This window comes from Trichechus manatus, unplaced genomic scaffold (assembly GCF_000243295.1).
Source record: "Trichechus manatus latirostris isolate Lorelei unplaced genomic scaffold, TriManLat1.0 scaffold00174, whole genome shotgun sequence".
Taxonomy (NCBI): Eukaryota; Metazoa; Chordata; class Mammalia; order Sirenia; family Trichechidae; genus Trichechus; species Trichechus manatus.
The window spans coordinates 4,790,617-4,808,584 of NW_004444110.1; the positions used below are offsets into that span (position 1 = coordinate 4,790,617).

At 34.4% G+C, this 17,968-nt stretch overlaps 1 protein-coding gene across 3 annotated transcripts in view; it reads left to right on the top strand.

Annotated features, from left to right (window-relative positions):
• FAT4 (FAT atypical cadherin 4) overlaps positions 1 to 17,968 on the top strand; it is a 190,476-nt gene that overhangs the window by 80,813 nt on the left and 91,695 nt on the right. For all 3 annotated transcript variants that reach the window (XM_012558542.1, XM_012558543.1, XM_004386861.1), the window contains exon 2: positions 14,169 to 14,300. In XM_012558542.1, coding sequence (XP_012413996.1) covers positions 14,169 to 14,300 — 132 coding nt within the window. The remainder of the gene's footprint in view (positions 1 to 14,168; positions 14,301 to 17,968) is intronic.

Sequence of the window (17,968 nt, forward strand, 5' to 3'; positions counted from 1 at the left end):
TCTTCACTTTAAACAAGCAAGGTTATGTCATCAACATAACAGCATAACGCAGGTTGTTAATGAGTCTTCCTCCAATCTTCATGGAGTCCAGCTTCTCAGATTATTTGCTCAGCATACAGATTTAATAGGTATGGTGAAAGGATACAACCCTGACACACACCTTTCCTGATTTTAAACCACGATGTATTCCCGTGTTCTGTTTGAATGACTGCCCCTTGATCTATGTACAGGTTCCTCATGAGCACAATTAAGAGTTCTGGAATTTCCATTCTTCGCAATGGTATCTGTTGTTTGTTATGATCCACGTAGTCAAATGCCTTGGCATAGTCAGTAAAACACAGGTAAACATCTGTCTGGTATTCTCTGCTTTCAGCCAGGATCCATCGGACAAAATAACATTAAACCTCCCTTTATTGAGAACCATGGGATACAAAAACTAGCTTGGTGTCATTCAAATTGCAAATGGAAAAATTGATTTGGAATCATACTTAGAGCTTTCACTTAGTGCAATATTAGTAGTTGATGGTCCAGCTTAGTTTGTATCCTTTGCTCTGTATTTTGCAAATAGAATAACATCCTATGGTTTTTATATGTGTGTAACAACGAAGTGTGCTACTGTGATGAACACACTGGCTAAGTAAATCATTGAATTAGTATACATTCAGTGCCTACTATTTGCCAGGCACTCTGCTAGAAACTAACATAAACATTGCATTGTTTGAAGCTTAAAGAAATGTAGTCTTTCTGAGTTCATTAAGATTTCTAACTGTAATTATAGTGCATTTAATTTTTTTTATTTTGACAAGTGAATTCACTATTTTATCAAAAGACAGTTTACATTTTAAGTTAGAAAAAAACTATATTAATTCCTGTTTACTGACCTGCTAATGCTTTTATGTATATATGAAAATTGTAATAATTTTGAAGTAAAAAGGAAAAGAACTCCAAGTACTAAGATGGGGCTTTTACCTTACAGTTTGAGATAAATGTTTAAAAGATACAATGAAATTTAAGTAACTAAGTATTAATTACATTATTTTTATTTAAGTATTAAGTAAATTAATAACTGTAAGTCAAAATTCTATGTATTTAGTACCAAGTATAGAAATCTCTTCGATTCAGCAAGGTGAAATGGGATGGAGGGATTATTTTGACATTGCAGTAATTCCATGAACAAGTCAGCCAGACCTCATGTGGGTACCAGAAATCCTAAAAATTAAAGCTGTGTTCTCCAGAAGGCTGCAATTTTTTTTTTACTTGTGCTATTGTCTTTGTCTTGTTAGTGCTCCATTTATTCATAATTCTTCTATTCTTAAGAAAGACAATCTGATTAACTCATCCCAGCCTATGATTTTTAGGAAAATGGGGGATTGGTCAGGTATTCCCACTTTCCCTTTCCTAATCTTTGGATTGTAGTGAAATGTGGTGGCCTTGAAAACCAAGACACATTAAGCAGACATGTTATACAGATAGAAAACTGATTAAAAAATGGATCCTAGCAATAAAGGTTTATGACTCAGAACAAGGTATACTACAGATTTAGTTTACATTTGTTTCTTTTTCTTCCTTGTGTATGTGTGTGTGTGTGTGTGTGTGTGTGTGTGGTCTCTCTGTCTCTTAACTTATGATTTCAGTTTTATTATAGCAAAAGAATATAAATCAGAACTGGCCAAAGGGTGAGTTGCATAGGGCGAGGTCTGGAAGGGTTCTAAACTGGAAGCTTCCATTTCCCCGGGAACCTATCACCCACCCCACCTCCAGTGCCTGTTATTTTAAACAAAACAGTGATATTTAGAGTAAGCAAATTAAATGAAATAGTTACTTCATGAATCCGTTGTTTTGGCTTGTGTATCCATTAGCCACTGGCACAATAATGTTGCATAACAAATAGCTGCAAAATATCAAAGGCTCCCAATGGTTATTCTCATGCATCTGTGGGTTGGCTAGAGTTGAGCTGATCTAGACTGGGCTCATCTGGGAAGCTCTGCTTCAGGCTGTAAGCTTCTCAGTTACCTGAGACCCCTCTACTCAATATCTGTTGCCCTCCTTCTAGTATTATGGGCTTGCAGGAGCATATTGTTCTGAAGACCGTGACACAGATACAAGACAGCAAGTACATTTCAGGCCACTACTTATAATATGTTTGCAAATATCTCATTGTCCAAGCAAGTATCATGAAATGAGTCCAAAGTCAAGAGAAGCAAGACGCCGTCTTTAGTGGGAGAGACTGAGAACTGTCTTCCAGAGAGGGGTGAAGAATTGAGATAATAATTCAGTCTGCCTCAGCTTGTATCTTTAATGTATATCAAACTATTTTTCTACTTTTTTTAGTACTCTTAATAGAAGCTTTCTTTATTTCCCAATACTCCAATATCTGTTATGCCAAAAAAAAAAGTGAAGAAAAAGGTGTTGAAATGTTTTTTGTTTGCTTGTTTAAGACTACATTTTCTGTTTGATATGTGTCTAACACATTCAGATTTACATCAACTAAAGAGTTACTATGGAATACTTTTGCAGGGTGTTTGTTTCGAAGAACAGTATAAAAATTTCCATAAGCTTCGGTTGCAACCACACATATTTTAACTTGATCTCTTATTCTGCATTTATTTTTGGGCGCCCTTAAGAATCTGTTAAAATGCAGAAATTATGCAGTATTGATTTCAGGAAAAGTTGAAGTGGTTACACATGATTGCCTTTGCCTTAAAAGAAATCCTTATTTGGTTCTAATTTGAACAATATTGAAAGCACAACAAAACTAGCTTTTTATTATGTCACCACACATTTAGGGAGCTATGGAAAGCATTTTGTTTCAAGAATGGAGTTAACTGTGTCTTGTCCTCACTTCTAGCCATTCTTGCCACTTATGGCTGTTCTCCAAACCTGACTGTTACTCATACATATTTCTTTCTTAGTAAGAAGTTTAAAATCCTACGAACATATGCTGTTGCCTGCTACAAGAGTTTTTAGTGGTGAGAGATTAATTTAAGTGCTTTTGTTTGAGAAACATAATTGGTCACAGTTACATACATGTAGTTTATATGAGAAATATGTCCTGCTTTAAAGCTCGTTATATTTAATTTTACTTTGGTTTAAAAAAAAAAAAAACTAAAAAAAATTTACAGTGTGTACATTTCCTTCTTTGCCCGTATCCAAGAATATTTGAAATAGAGAAGTGCTTCTTTGTGAAAAATTAATTGACAAGTTTTAAATATTCACACAATTTGTATTTAAGATACAGTTTAAAATGGCAAAATGCTTATTAGCCTAAAATTCCAAAGGAGAGGAATATGTTCATGCTCAAATCAAATGTTGCTTCCTCACATATTATCATTATACCATGTTTGTTTTATGGTTTTGTTTTTTTTTTATAAAACAATATAGTAAAATAGTGTTTAGTATCTTGGAGCAAATATTATATTTAAATGCCCATTTCTTTAGGAAAATGCAATGAGTATTCATATTTTTCTTGTAGTTCTAAAGAAAAACTATACTTACAATGCATAAGTTTATTTTCCGATGATTCCTTTTAAGTCAGTAGAATTCGGGCCTGAAGCCGACTTGTGTCCTCAATAGTTTATAGTTTGCTCTTGCACGCAAGAAGTGGCCCTGATAAGGTTTTCCCTAATAGGTCACACAGAGCCCCTGCCAGTTTTCATAGAGTGGAGTCATAGGGCTTTTCTCTAAAGTTTATTTCCTTCAAGAGTTCTATTTCAATGTTTAGTAATTCTATCAAGATGAGACATTATATTACTATTACACCCACCATAGACTCTTCTGAATTTAAATTAGGGCCGTTATACATCAAAAATAAATAAATACCTAAAAGCATTGTTTCTAGAGTAAGATCAGACCTCGCATACCTACCTAGTCCAAACATTAAATTCTTGACATTTAGGGCATTTAAATGTAAACTGTTCTTTGTTAGGACCTTCTCATAACTAAGACGTGAGTCACTTGCAAACCATAATAGATTTTGGCTCTGCCACAAGATGAAGTGTTCTGGATGTAGTGAGACATTTCACCCAGACTCAGGGCAGCAGAATTCCCAGTGGTCATCCAAAATAGGGAAAGAAATGAAGAACAAAATTAAGGAAAATTTGCAACCCCTGGCACCTTCTCTTCCTTGCAATATGGCTCTTATTGCTGCTGTTGTTGTTAAGAAATGAAGTGCTTAGAGCCTAAACCCATAAACGGCAGTACAAGTGAGTGCAGGATTTGCTTTTTCCTAATGACTGAATTTAACTCTATACTTGGAATTTTTCATAGGAATCACACACACACAAATGAAATTATGCAGGTTAGCTATTCTGTGAAAATGACTAATGTAGAATGTCAAGATTTTTGCTGGCATATGATTGGAACTTGTGCTTTATAATCTTGGTATACAAATGCTTTGAAATAAATTTTCTAAATAAAGTTTTGTTATTGGAAGTTTCTATAGCATGCAAAATATGTCAATCCCGTTGAATCAAATGAATCAGGCAGTATTTGGCTTAACCTGAAGATAGAGCATGGAAAGCTTTTGAGAAACATTTTAAACCTAAATAGGATTATTTTCTTGAAGTCATCGTTCTGATATTTCCACCCTGATGTCTGTTGTCTTGATTCCTGAGTTTAAAGTCAAGGGCCAGACTGTGTCTTTGCACACACAGCTCTCATGCAGTGATGCTGAGTTGTCCCCAGCACTGAGCCTTTTGTTGCGTAAGGGCAAATACATAACTCTCCACTCCAGATGCATCGCAGGCAGGAAAGGTGGAGTTTTCCTTCCCAGGGCCAAAGGAAGTGACAGCTCCAGCGGGATGGTTGTACTGATCCTGGTGTAGGTTTCAATTTGGTTAATTTGCTTTCAACTTTAACTTCGCACTTGAGCCTCCAGAAAATTAAATGGTAGTCTTCCAGTGTCTCATTTCACTCTGATGAAATACAAATTGCTTTGAGTGTAATATTCAACTATCTTCCTCTCTGAATTTCGGTAGTACCTACACAAATAAAACAGGGCCTCATTTAGCAAAGTGTTAGTGGAGTGACATCATAACGGCCTCTAAAGAGTAATGCACATTTGTGATAGCTCAGTTATTCTTTCAGGGTCGCTCACTGATGACATTGATTTCTCTGAGTCTTTAATGTCTGATGTGGTAGTTTCTGAAGTAGTGGTGGTCATTGCTTTGGAGCTTATATCACAATTTCCCAAGGGGGAGACTTTTTTAAACAGAAAGTATGTAAAATGTTATTCTGAAACTGTTTTTAAGTCATGATTCTGAGCATGAAGTTACTGAATTATCATAAAATATGGCTTTCTGACATGATAAAAATGCACTACATGATAGCATAATGGAAAATTTGGAACTAGGAAATCAGTAGGATTGGTTTGGTTTTAACTGACACTAATAGAGGACAGCTTTGATTAATACACTATTTCACATATCAGGAACATATCTACTTTTTATTAAAATTGCTCAATATGTGATTCTAGTAAAATTCTAAAAATAACCTGGGCTTGCTTTTAAAACAGAAATATCTCTCAAGGAACAGTGACGTGCTAGGTAGGGAGAAGTTGTGAGAATGTAAAAGTGAGCAACACAGTTCATGATCTCAGAAACTGAGTCTAGAAGTCATTGATTTAAGAAGTGAAAATGATCTTTGATAACCTGAGGACACTTGCAATGATCAGTTGCTGTAATATATAAATTTACTTAAGAAATTACAGTGACAAAACACTATTATTGAAATAAATAAATATATATTTTTAGCAGAACTTTTAACTAAAAAACCTGTTGCTATCGACTCATGGCAACCCTATAGGATAGAGTAGAACTGTCCCGTAGGGTTTCCAAGGAGCAGCTGTTGGATTCGAACTGCTGACCTTTTGACTAGCAGCCGAGCTCTTAAACACTGCACCACCAGGGCTCCACAAGATGTATCTAAATACAATGTTAATGGCAATATCTTAATATTTTTGGAGGTAATGCTTGTAAACTCCAAACATTATTTTTGGTGCTATGCGTTGTCACAATTTACGTGGTCTAGGTGATAATATTCTGTACGGTATTTAATTTTGAGGTGTCAGTTTCATGAAAATGAAAACACAATAAAATAAATAATTAGCTCTGCCCTAAATAAAGCAAATCAAGCATTATTTGCCTTGGTGCATCTTTACATTATTTTATAGTTCATGTACTTTATGTCTCTTCCACTATTTAGATTTGAATAGTTTGTGAAAATGAGTATCTATTGGGTTTGCATCTTTTAAGAAAAAGAAAGAACTGCTTTGTAGATATTTTTAAAACACTCACTTCAGAGAAATTAAAGTTTCCTCACTTGTAATATATGTCCACTGCCTTTCTGCTAAACAGTATTTTTCTGGTGACATTAATAAGACAAGCCCTCACAGATTTCTTTTCCCTTGATATAAATATGGAACAACGTTAAAATTAGAAAGAATTTGGATGATATAGTATTTGTAGAGCAACCTATCAAATACTGATTTCTTCAAAAATTATTTTCTTATTGTTGCACATTAAATGCATATTTTGTATGAATGATCATTGTCTTCATGCCAAGATCAGGATCTTTGATGTAAGTCTGGCACATCAGTGAGCTTGCTCCCCACCCCGATTCTCTCCACAAGTAGACTGGGAAAACCAATGGCAAGGGTTAAGAAACCTAATGTACTGCTCTTCTTAGATAATTAATTGACATGTCAGTGCCTTGGTTTTGATCCTATGTGACATAAATGAGTTTGACTTGGGCATATTTAAGATTCAAATTTAAAATTCTTTTAAAAAATATATATATATTTTTTACTGTGGTAAGTATATATAAAACAAAATTTTGCCATTTAACCATGTTTTTACATGACAGTTCAGTGGTATTAATTCTTTTTATTATGTTGTGTAACTATCACCTCTGATACTCTTACTTACATATGAATGGATTTCTAAACTTTTAGTGCACTATAAATTCTACAATCTCCCAAAAGAAAAATATATTTTTTTCCATTCTGATTTATTAAGAATCATTTTACTTAGGTTGCAGAATGGTTGTGAATTTAAGATGTTTTAATTTTTTCTTTTAATTTATCCTGATCCATTAAGAGACATTTTATTTTGGTTATAGAGAAGTTATGAATTTAAGACTGTTTTTAATTGTGATTGACGTAGTGACCACAATGCCATTATCAGTTTATTAACTGTGGAATGAGTTTATAATGTACCTTGCTATTTTAGATAATCCCCTAGCCTTGAATGTAAAATATTACTTTTATATATAAATTGAAGTCATTCAAATGCCATGTTTTGTAGTTAAATTTATGCTTATATCATGGTTTGATAATTGCTATTGCTAATTAACTATTGCTCATTGATCACGCAATTGTATGGGGTTTTATTCACTTACAAATTGAAATATATATATACATATATATAAAAGTTATATAACACTTGATAAATACAGAACACCATAATAGCCCGCATATTACAGAAAAACAAAATTAGAAAGAGAAGAGCATGATATTTATTTCCTAACAATCGCACAGTAAGATTTTGGGTGTCTTAAATACCCGTTTGACTATTCAGGAAGCTGAATACCTGGGGTTATATTCCTTCAGCATAAAGAAGTTTGTAACACTATTTAGAATCATTTTTTAGAATGATATTTTACTCTGTTTTTGGTGAAAGTTCACACAACAAATTAGGTTCCCATTTGACAATTTCTGCACCAATTGTTCAGTGCTTTTAGTTACGTTTTCACAATGTGTCAGCGTTCTCTTTGTGTTCTGGTTATTGCATTCCCAGTGCCTAGATTCCCTGCCCGTTTATCTTCTCATTTTTGTTTTAGAGTAATTGTTGACCTTTTGGTCTAATATAGATGGGTTTTTTAATGGAGCACTGTACTCACAGGTAATATCCTTTATTTTGTATGTCAGTCTGTTATTTCCCTAAAAGGTGACCTTAGAGCATAATTTCAGTTTCAGGTTTGAAGAGTGTCTCAGGGCGAAAGTCTCAGAGAGTCCTCTAGTCTCAACTAGTCCAGTAAATCTGGACTTTTTAATAATTTGAGTTCTATGCCACATTTTCCTCCCATTCGTTCAGGGTCTATCTATTTATTGTGTCCCTGATCAGAACAGTTGATTGTGGTAGCTGGGCACCATCTAGTTCTTCTGGTCTCAGGGTAGATGAAGCCATGGCTTATATAGGCTACAGCCCTGTAGACTAGTTTGTCTTCTGAGACTTTGGTTTCCTTTTCCCTCTTTTGCTCCTGAAGAGTAGAGACCAATTATTGTATCTTAGATGGCTGCTCAAAAGCTTTTAAGACCCCAGACACCACTCGACTCGCTTGGATGCAAAACATGAACTTTGTGAACTCCGTTATGCCAGTTGACTGTGTTGTCCCATGAGACTAAGGTCCTAAGCCTTCAAACCCAGAAAACCAATCTCAAAACATGTTTGGTTATGTCTGAGAAGTATCTGTAACTGTGTCCTGTATGAATATATACGTGCGCACACACGTATCTGTATGTACACATACATATAGATACTTCTGTGCACACATATGTACATACCTGTACCTACTCTTACACATACATGCCTATACATGTAAATATGTGACTATGCACTCATTTTTAGTTATTGTTGGTATGGTTGGCCATATTTTTAATTTAACCTTTTTTCTTTCTAAAACTGCTAAAAGATATACCTTCATTTTTTAAACTAATTGTTAGCTATCTTAATATCAATCATATTTTTGTCTCTAAATATGATTATCTCATTCAATGTCTAGGGATCAGGCATATCACCCAAAAAAGTCATTATTTTGAAGATCCCTAAATGGTAACAGGGCTGTGGCAGTGGACAGTACCTGTAGCTCAGTTGTTAACTGCAGTTGACATATATGTTATGAATAATTCGACCACAAATTATCAATTGCCCTTCTTGTAATTGTAGCAGATGATACCACATATGTTCTTAAGGGCAGATATACCTGAGCACCAAAGGTCAAGATCTGATAGGCAGACATGAAATATGCAGGTGCCTTATCTTAATGGTGTAATGTTTCTTTCATCTTTGAAGGTCAATTTTCACAGCTTTTCAGAATTGATAGTTGAAAATACCTCCTGTTTAAATTGTGGAAGCTGTTGGGATTTCTTTTTTTTTTTTTTTCCAGGATCAAATTTAATCGATGAGATGTGACCTACTCGAATTCAACTTTCAAGGGGCTCCTGTGAAGTTTAGGGCTTCCAAATTAGAAATCCGAGTTCACGATTTTGTAGTTTCCCCTTGAATTTTATAACAGTTACATTTTATGTGTCATTGACTTTTGAAGTTAGTTAACATTGACTTTGTTCTTGTGGCTTTCTAGCTAAACTATACCTGTTTTTATTTTTTGTGCTTTAGGTCAAACTTTACATAGCAAATTAGTTTCTCATTCAATAATTTATACACGAATTGTTTTGTGACATTGGTTGCAGTCCCCACGGTGTGTCGACAATCTCCCCTTCCACACCTCCATTCCCTGTTTCCATCTGTCTCCATTTTTCCAGTCCCTTCCTGCCTTCTTGTCATTGCTTTTGGTCAGGTGTTTGCCCTTTTGGTCTCGTATATATGATTGAACTAAGAAGCACGTTCCTCATGTGGGTTATTGTTTGTTTTGTAGACCTGTCTAATATTTGAAGGGTGAACTTTGGGAGTGGCTTCAGGTCTGAATTAAGAGGGTGTCTGGGGCTATAGTCTCAGGAGTTCTTCCAGGCCCTGTCAGACCAGTAAGTCTGGTCTTTTTGTGTGTGAATTTGAACTTTGTTCTACATTTTTCTGCTGCTCTGTCTGGAACCCTCTATTGCGTTCCCTGTCAGAGTGGTTGGTGGCAGTACCTGCGCACCACCTAGTTTTTCTGGACTCAGGCGGATGGAGGTTGTGGTACTTGTGGTCCATTAGTCCTTGTGTCTTTGATTTTCTTCTCTCCTTTGCTCTGGACGGGATGGGACCAGTAGATGTATCTTAGATGGCTGCTGACAAGCTTTTAAGACCCCAGACACAACTCACCAAAGTTGGATGTAGAACATTTTCTTGATGAGCTTTGTTGTGCCAGTTGACCTAGATGACCCCCATCTGCTCGCTTTTTTACCTTGTGTTGGCTATTTTCATCTTATCTCCTCAATAATGTGGAAATGCCCGTCCTATTTATCTTTTTCTATCACAGAACTTTCCAAATAGTAGTTGCTTTAAAAAATATCTAGCAAATGGATGAATGACTATAAAATACTTCTTACCCTGGGAAGTTAATAATCTAAGCAGGGAATAATCTAATTGAAAAGATATAACATATACACAAAAGATACCTAACAACAAAAGACAATATATAAAATGTGAAATGCATTCAGGAGATACTTTTTAAAAAATCACTTATCCAACCTCAAGCATCCTGAATACACCTAAAATATAAGAGTTAAGTGAGAAAAGACTCTAATCAACAAAACGTTTTTATTGTTAACTGCCACTGAGTTGGTTCCCAATTCATGGCAACCACATGCACAATGGAACAAAACACTTCCCTGTCCTGCGCCATCCGCGTGATCCACTATGGATCAGAACATTGTGATTCATGGAATTTTTATTGGCTGATTTTCAGATGTAGATCACCAGGCCTTTCTTCCTAGATTAACAAAATACCAGGAAAAAACAGTTGCCACCAGTCAACTCCAACTCATGGTGACCTCATTTATGTCAGAGTAGAACTGAGCTCCATAGAGTTTTCAATAGCTGATTTTTCAGAAGTAGATTGCCAGGACTCTCTTCCTGTTGAAAGTTTTTATTTAAAATATAGCAACTTGTGCAGCTCAAAAGGTGATTTTTTTTTTGCAAAAGAAACACTAAAATTATTATTTTACTTACTTCAAGTCTAAAGAAATGTAAAGATAAATATTGAAACACTACAGAGGCAATGCTAGCACTAAAAGCTTAAATATGCAGTAGTATTTGGTTTGTCTTTTCTAAAGCAATGGACTATATTTACAATATATACTTTTTTTTAAATTTAGGAATAATATTGTAGACTATTTTAGGATCTCATAATTTTAAAGTATGACATTAATAGTCATTGTATTTTTTAAAGTGATCTAATTTGTACAGAAAACGTCTTTAAAAGTTTATAGTATCTTAATCCTTTTCCAGCTATCTTCTATAATCTTTTAATATTTAATTCTTGTGCTTTGTATAGTAAAATTTCAGAATAAATCATATCAAATCTTAGTCTAAACAGTGTGTAGTAACAAAAGAAAACTCTTAGATTGGTATCAGATCGAAGAGAGGGATCCAGGCACATGTTAAGATCTGGAATAATTAAGACACATGGCAACTGCCAATGGAAAGATACAGTCAGTTCAAAGAATTGTACATAGAGTGGAGGACAAAATTGTTGGAACAAAGATATCAAGATTGTATTTTTTCCAGAGATAACTGTAAATTTTTCTTTTTGTACATTTTTCTATTATATCATATTTCACCTCTTAACCTGCAGGGGACTGCAGTGTCTTATTGCCTTCTGTAATTTTAGTGACTAGCGCATGCCTGTTACATGATAGAGTCTAAAATATTGAATGAATAAATATAGGAATCAAAATCTACAACATAGACAAACAGGGATCCACAATCTTGGAATTCTTGGGTAGATTCAGAGATAGCAGGATAACACACATCTACACTGAGTTCAAATTTTCTATCCTAGATAATTCATGCCTCAGGCTATTAGGATAAATTAGAAAAACTTTACTGAAAGCTTTTGAGTAATATCTAAGGAATTGTGGAGTAGACAAGAGGGGACTGGACAATTAAGAGAAAATCCAGGTTTCCAAAAAAATGGATTATGAAGTTCTTTACATTTTGACTGGTGAATGACACTAACTTTGGAAAAAAGGATAGCCTATCTTATTAAATGGAAACCCTGGTGGTGTAGTGGTTAAGAGCTACAACTGCTAACCAAAAGGTCTACAGTTCAAATCCACCAGGAGCTCCTTGGAAAGTCTATGGGGCATTTCTACTCTGTCCTATAGAGCCACTAAGAGTGGGAATTGACTTGAGGGCAACAGATTTAGTTGTTTTTTTTTAGGCTTATTAAATGGATGAACTTTGGTCTTCATGTCTACACTTACTCAGAAATACAGCATTTTTACATATCGGTATAATAATGAATATGTACTAGATCTGTGTTTACAACTGAGGAATCATAGATACATTCTGAAATGTTTAAGTTTTAAACTTGGTAACATTAAACTACATTTATTCTATCTAATACCTGTACCTGAAATTATGAAATTGGCCAACATGTCAAAGAGTTTAAAAAATGAAAGACCTTTAGATCTCTCCCTAGGGATTACCTAGCCCAGTTTTTTAATTGTGACAGAGACAAACATACTGGCTGACCCGAGATCATATAGCGGGTTAGTTTATGAAAATAATCCATATCCAGTATGTACCAAAGATGAACAGTGAACTGTATTGAGATTCTGATTTGTTTAACTCCCTTTCCACAGGCTGTTCCTGGCTCTAAGGAACTTGTAGGTCTGTTCTGACAGTTTGAAAACCAAGAACTCTACCTTCTATTGAGCACTTCCATCTGTGCTAGAAACTATGCTGAGAATTTTACCTATGTCATCAAAGTCCAGTCTTCATAAAATACTCTAAGATACATATTATTGTACCAATTTTAAGATGAAGAGACTGAGCCTAAGAGGAATTAATTGCCCGTGTTCACACATCTATTACATGATAGGGCCAAAATGTAAATTCCAGTCTTTCCAATTCTAAAACCCGTGATCTTTACAACACTACAAGGAAGTTGGACATGACTTTTATAAGCTGCAGTTGTGGCTATTTTGGATGTTTTCTTAAAGGAAGTGGTGTAGAGAATGACTGTTGCTATCCAGAACCAGAGGTGGCAGAATTCTAACTGCAGAGACTGTGGCTTAACCATTCTGTAGACTAATTTGATCCATGTGCTTATGATCAGAACTCTCTTACTAAAAGGTGGAACTAGAGGTATACAATTATTTAGTAACTTATTTTGTATATTATTTTCCTGGATCTTTTTAATATTTTTTTCATCAATTGCTTATCCATTTAGTTGTCTAGCTCTTCTATATTCCTTGTCAGAGAATAATGACAATCTTACCTAATTGCCTCCATCCCTCCCACTCCCCGGAAAAATAGAAACCAGATTTTTTGCTCCCCGCTCTTTTCTCATATTCATATATCACCCTTGGCTCTGATGGACTTCTCACAGCATAACTATAAAAGAGAAAATGCCCCGATTATATCCTAGCTAAATGTCTGGATGGGGTTTTTCTCCATGACTTAGTTTGTGACCCAACTGGCGAAGCTTTCATTTTTATTAGCAGCTGTCTTCCGTTTACTTATTAGAGATTCAGCTTTTAGCACCTAGCTCAAAAGAGAAAACACATGGTTCGAAGTTCTTATGTAGACTTCACAAATCCTTCTTTCTAAACAATTTTTCTTAGATAGGGAAACAAACAAATAGCTCTGGCTAGGATCTTTCAAACAAAGTTGTTAATATTTGCAGCCTACGTAAACACTACATCTGAAAGGAATGATTGTTTACCTTTAGTCACAAATAAGAAGTGCTGATAGTAGTAGGAATAGAAAGAGAAAAATATGCGTGTACTCCCCTCCCAATAACAGAGGTTGAGAGTTGACTTTTAAGGGAGAAATGTTGAGTGTTTCTTAAAACAAAATGTGAACTTGTTTTTCCTCCCAAACATTAGTTGCCAATACGTAAACGTTTCAGGAAGAGTTTTATACCACCTTGTCTGTATGTCAAGTGGCATTTAATAGTTGAATGATGGATTATCCCAAGGCTTGACAGTTTTTCACTGGTGCACAAATCTGGGGATTAAAATGACAGCTAATGAGTGGACATTTTCTAGGATAAAGTCCGTGACAACCGTTAACATCAATTATTATCAACAAGTCAAATGAACTCTACTTAGATTTTATGCTGTCCTTAACGATTTCACAACTTTTTCTGTTGTTTGGATGTTATATGCGAAGACTCTGATTCATTTTGGTAGGCATAGTTTGAGTCAACTCATAGTAGACATTTTAATTGGTATCTTGTAGACTCGCGGGTCATTCACGCTTCGTTTCTTTCTCTCCTTGCAGGTGGAAATAACACTTCAGGATATCAATGACAATCCACCTGTATTTCCAACGGACATGCTCGATCTCACTGTGGAGGAGAACATTGGAGATGGCTCTAAGATTATGCAGTTAACAGCCCTGGATGCTGATGAGGTAGCTCAGAGCCTATCTCTGAATTTTGGAACCTTTATATTGCAGTGGTTTATCACATTCCTAGTATATGCTGACATACTTTATCACCCAATAATTAAAGTTAAGTGTTATATGTTCTTTCCAAAGAGCATTAATTCCTGAAATGTGATATTAGTATGTGAAGATAAAGGCGATCAAAGTGATAATGTTTCTTTGAGTAATTCACAACTCAGTTCATTGTTGTTTGCATTTCAGATGTCTTGGCCAAATTATCTTATTTTCTTAAATAACAAAAATATCTGCAGCTACACCCATTTTTTTATGCTTTTTTCTTTCCAATTTCCTATCTTCATAGAAGCTAAGTATTGATTTTTGTTTTATTTGTAATTGAAAAGAGCAAACCATTTAACACTACAAAATCTTAAATTTATCTTATAACTTTGTGTTTGTGTGTGTGTGTGTGTATAAAACAAAATAAAAAATTCTGTAATATAAGAACATTGTATATTTTAAGGATATTACCTAGGCAAGCTAATGGTTTTCAATTCCTTTAAAGGACAGAAGTTTTGTGCCTACTGGTTAATGCAAAACTAGGGGGGAGGGCACAGTTTTGATTACTATCTTCTATATTTATAGTTTAAGTTTAGCTACGTAATCATGATGCTCCAGCAGACATAGAAACTTATATAATTTGTAATTTACATTTTCTCCCATGAAAAAAATTCATAGCTTGTTTTCACCTTCTTGCCGGGTCAAGGGTTTAATTCATGCTCTGGAGTTCAGAAAGAGGATTAACCTTTCCAGACACCGATGAGTTTTTTTTAATCAAAACTCCAGGAATATCTGAAAACTTGATTTTTGACCTATGAGTAAGCTTCTCATAAGTTTATTCTTCTAACTTTAAAAAGATAAACAATGCTAAATAAATGATGGATTAATTTTAACACTCCAGACAGAAATGTAATGATTTAGTTATTTATAAATTTTGCCAAATCTAACTAGTAAAAAGGAATGGTAAAATGGTATACAATTAGATCATTACAGTTTTACTATTAGAAAAGATTTTGAATTTTAAGTCTAGTACACTTCACTAAATTTTATATAGGGAAAAGTTCACAATTGTTCCACATTGCAGCTATCATTAAGAGTTATATGACTGAACATTGCTATTGTCTATTGATCCGAGAACTCATCAGCTATAATTTAGTAAATACTTCTTTTCTTAAAACTTGTCATTGCTAATATATATTTGAATATTTCAAGTCATAACATTTAATTGACTCTCACTTGGAAATAGAGAAGAAATAGCTGATGTTATTAACATAAGTAAATTAACATCAGATAATTATAATTACAAGAGCTGATTCATTGGCTATCCTCTCTGTAGGACTATAGCAGATAAAAATCGTTTCAAATAATTTATTCTGAAAGTGAAGCAATAGTCTTGTTAATTATTATCTATATTTCTAATAGGTTGATTATTAGAACTCTACGAAACATTATGATTAAAATGGGATTACACAATAGAAGTTTAATGAATCACCAGTAAAATTGTATTTGGAAATTTTGTTTTTTAATCATCATACTCCTCTCTTAAGAACCAATTATTTCAAAGAGACACTAACATTCAGCCCTTTTAATACCATTCGCTTGATGCTGTTGTAATTTTATTTCCCTCCCTTTTTTTTCCTTTCAAGAATACAAATAAGTGTCAATATAAATGCAATGCTGCCTGCATGCATATTTTTCTGCATCTGACTTTCCTCTGTGTGTGAGTGTGTATATTTGGGTGTGCATTGTGCACCCACTTGCATTGTTTTCAAATTCACCGTCTGAGATATGTTTATATTTATGATGTGATTTGAGGGGCATGGTAAACTCCTTCTGTCTGTCTCTAGGTGTTTACACCAACACTGGTTTTAGCTAAACAAAGAAATAAACACTTTGTTTGTCTCTACTGACCTTCATCTTAAGTTTAAAATATAAGTAAGTAAATGTCATCACTTAGACACTTTAGTTTAAAAAAAAAGAATACGGAATATAAAGTGATGATAACTAGGATTGGCCAGAAGTTCATTTAGGGTGAGACAGGACAGAAATGCATAGGGCTATGAAGTAGTAATAGACAAGGGAAATGGAGGGAGGGTTGTTAACAACTGAAGAGGAGACAAGGATGTTGACACTATGTGCAGGGTGTGACTGTGCTTGAGGCATAAAGATCATTGTTTGCTATGTAATTATCTAATCTTGAATCTGTGTGAATGGTTGGATGGGCAGGAAGGGAGTATGTAGATACACCTAAGACTTTAAAGGAAAGGGGAACGTCTTTGTAAAAAAACTGCTCCAAGACATTTTTTTCCTTCTTGAATACCTTTTCTTTAAATGTTTTAATAACTACTAACTATTTAAACTCCCAGCCAAAGAGTGTGGATACCCAAGCTACCAATGGTATTCAGAATTTTTGGCTGCTTCCTTTATTTTTTAATTATTTATTTTTTTGAGTGGCTTATTATTAATGCTTTTAGATAAACCTTCATTCTATTTCCTGCTCTAATCTCAGAAAGTAACCTCTTGTTGAATTTGGAAAAAAGGTATTACCAAAGCTCTTACCAAACCATGGCTCTGTTGTCTGTCTTCATCCAGTCTGAGTAGAACTCAATATTGAAATGCAAGGGATTTTTACTTTGTGGGTAGTATGAAATTGTCATATAACTATCCAATAGCTTGATTTTGACAGATGGGTAGGTTTCTTTAAAACACTAAGATTATGTAGGTCATCAGCAAATTATGTGTAGAGATTTTTTTATTATTTTTACACTTTTCCTTAATTACTAAATCTAATATAAGAGTGTTAGTATATTGGAGAAACTCTAGCAGGGCACTGGAGACTAAAGCATGGGTAAAGGAATCAGTTCTAGACTAGCAGCCATGTACATGTTGAACTTAATTTAAATATCATTTGAAACATGTGTTGGATCAAGATACACATCTTTCAGAAACACGTGACCCTGTCGGTCTCTAGTTCCCTTTCATAAACAAACTTATTATGCTTGTAATGGGCCAGGATACTCAAACTTTGCTTCATGGCACCATACTTGTTTTTGAAAATGTTACTTAAGGTTGTAAAATGTATTTGCAATTTATAGCTTTTTACTTTTAGAATTCCTTCCATGTGCTTTTGTCCCTGTGGTCCCTCAGGAGAGTAGAATATTTTTAACCAGCATTATTTCCACTGCGCTGCAGCTGAAACACTATATTTGTTTCTCGTGGTCTAGCTGATTCCGCATATTTTGGATACTAAATAAATAGAGAGACCTTTCAAAAGACCTAATTAAATCATTACTCTTGGCCAGAGATTTTGAGGCATTCACTAGTACTACTTATTCACCACATCAGCTGATTTTGAACACAAAAATAATGTTGTTTCATCAACATAGTCTAATGCCGTTGCTTTTGCTCAGAAGAACTATTACAGCTTTAGGAATTTTGATAATTATTTCAGTCACTTTGTAGATACAAAAAAATTTAAATAGCAAACAATTTTTAAAATAACTTTAAATAAGTTTTGCTTCATTGCTTTCCCCTAATTTTCAAGGACTTCCCATTTTAATAGGTCAAAATTGAAAGTAATTGCTTTCATACCTGGACTACATTATTAGAATAATGGAATTCCTAGTGAAATAGGACAA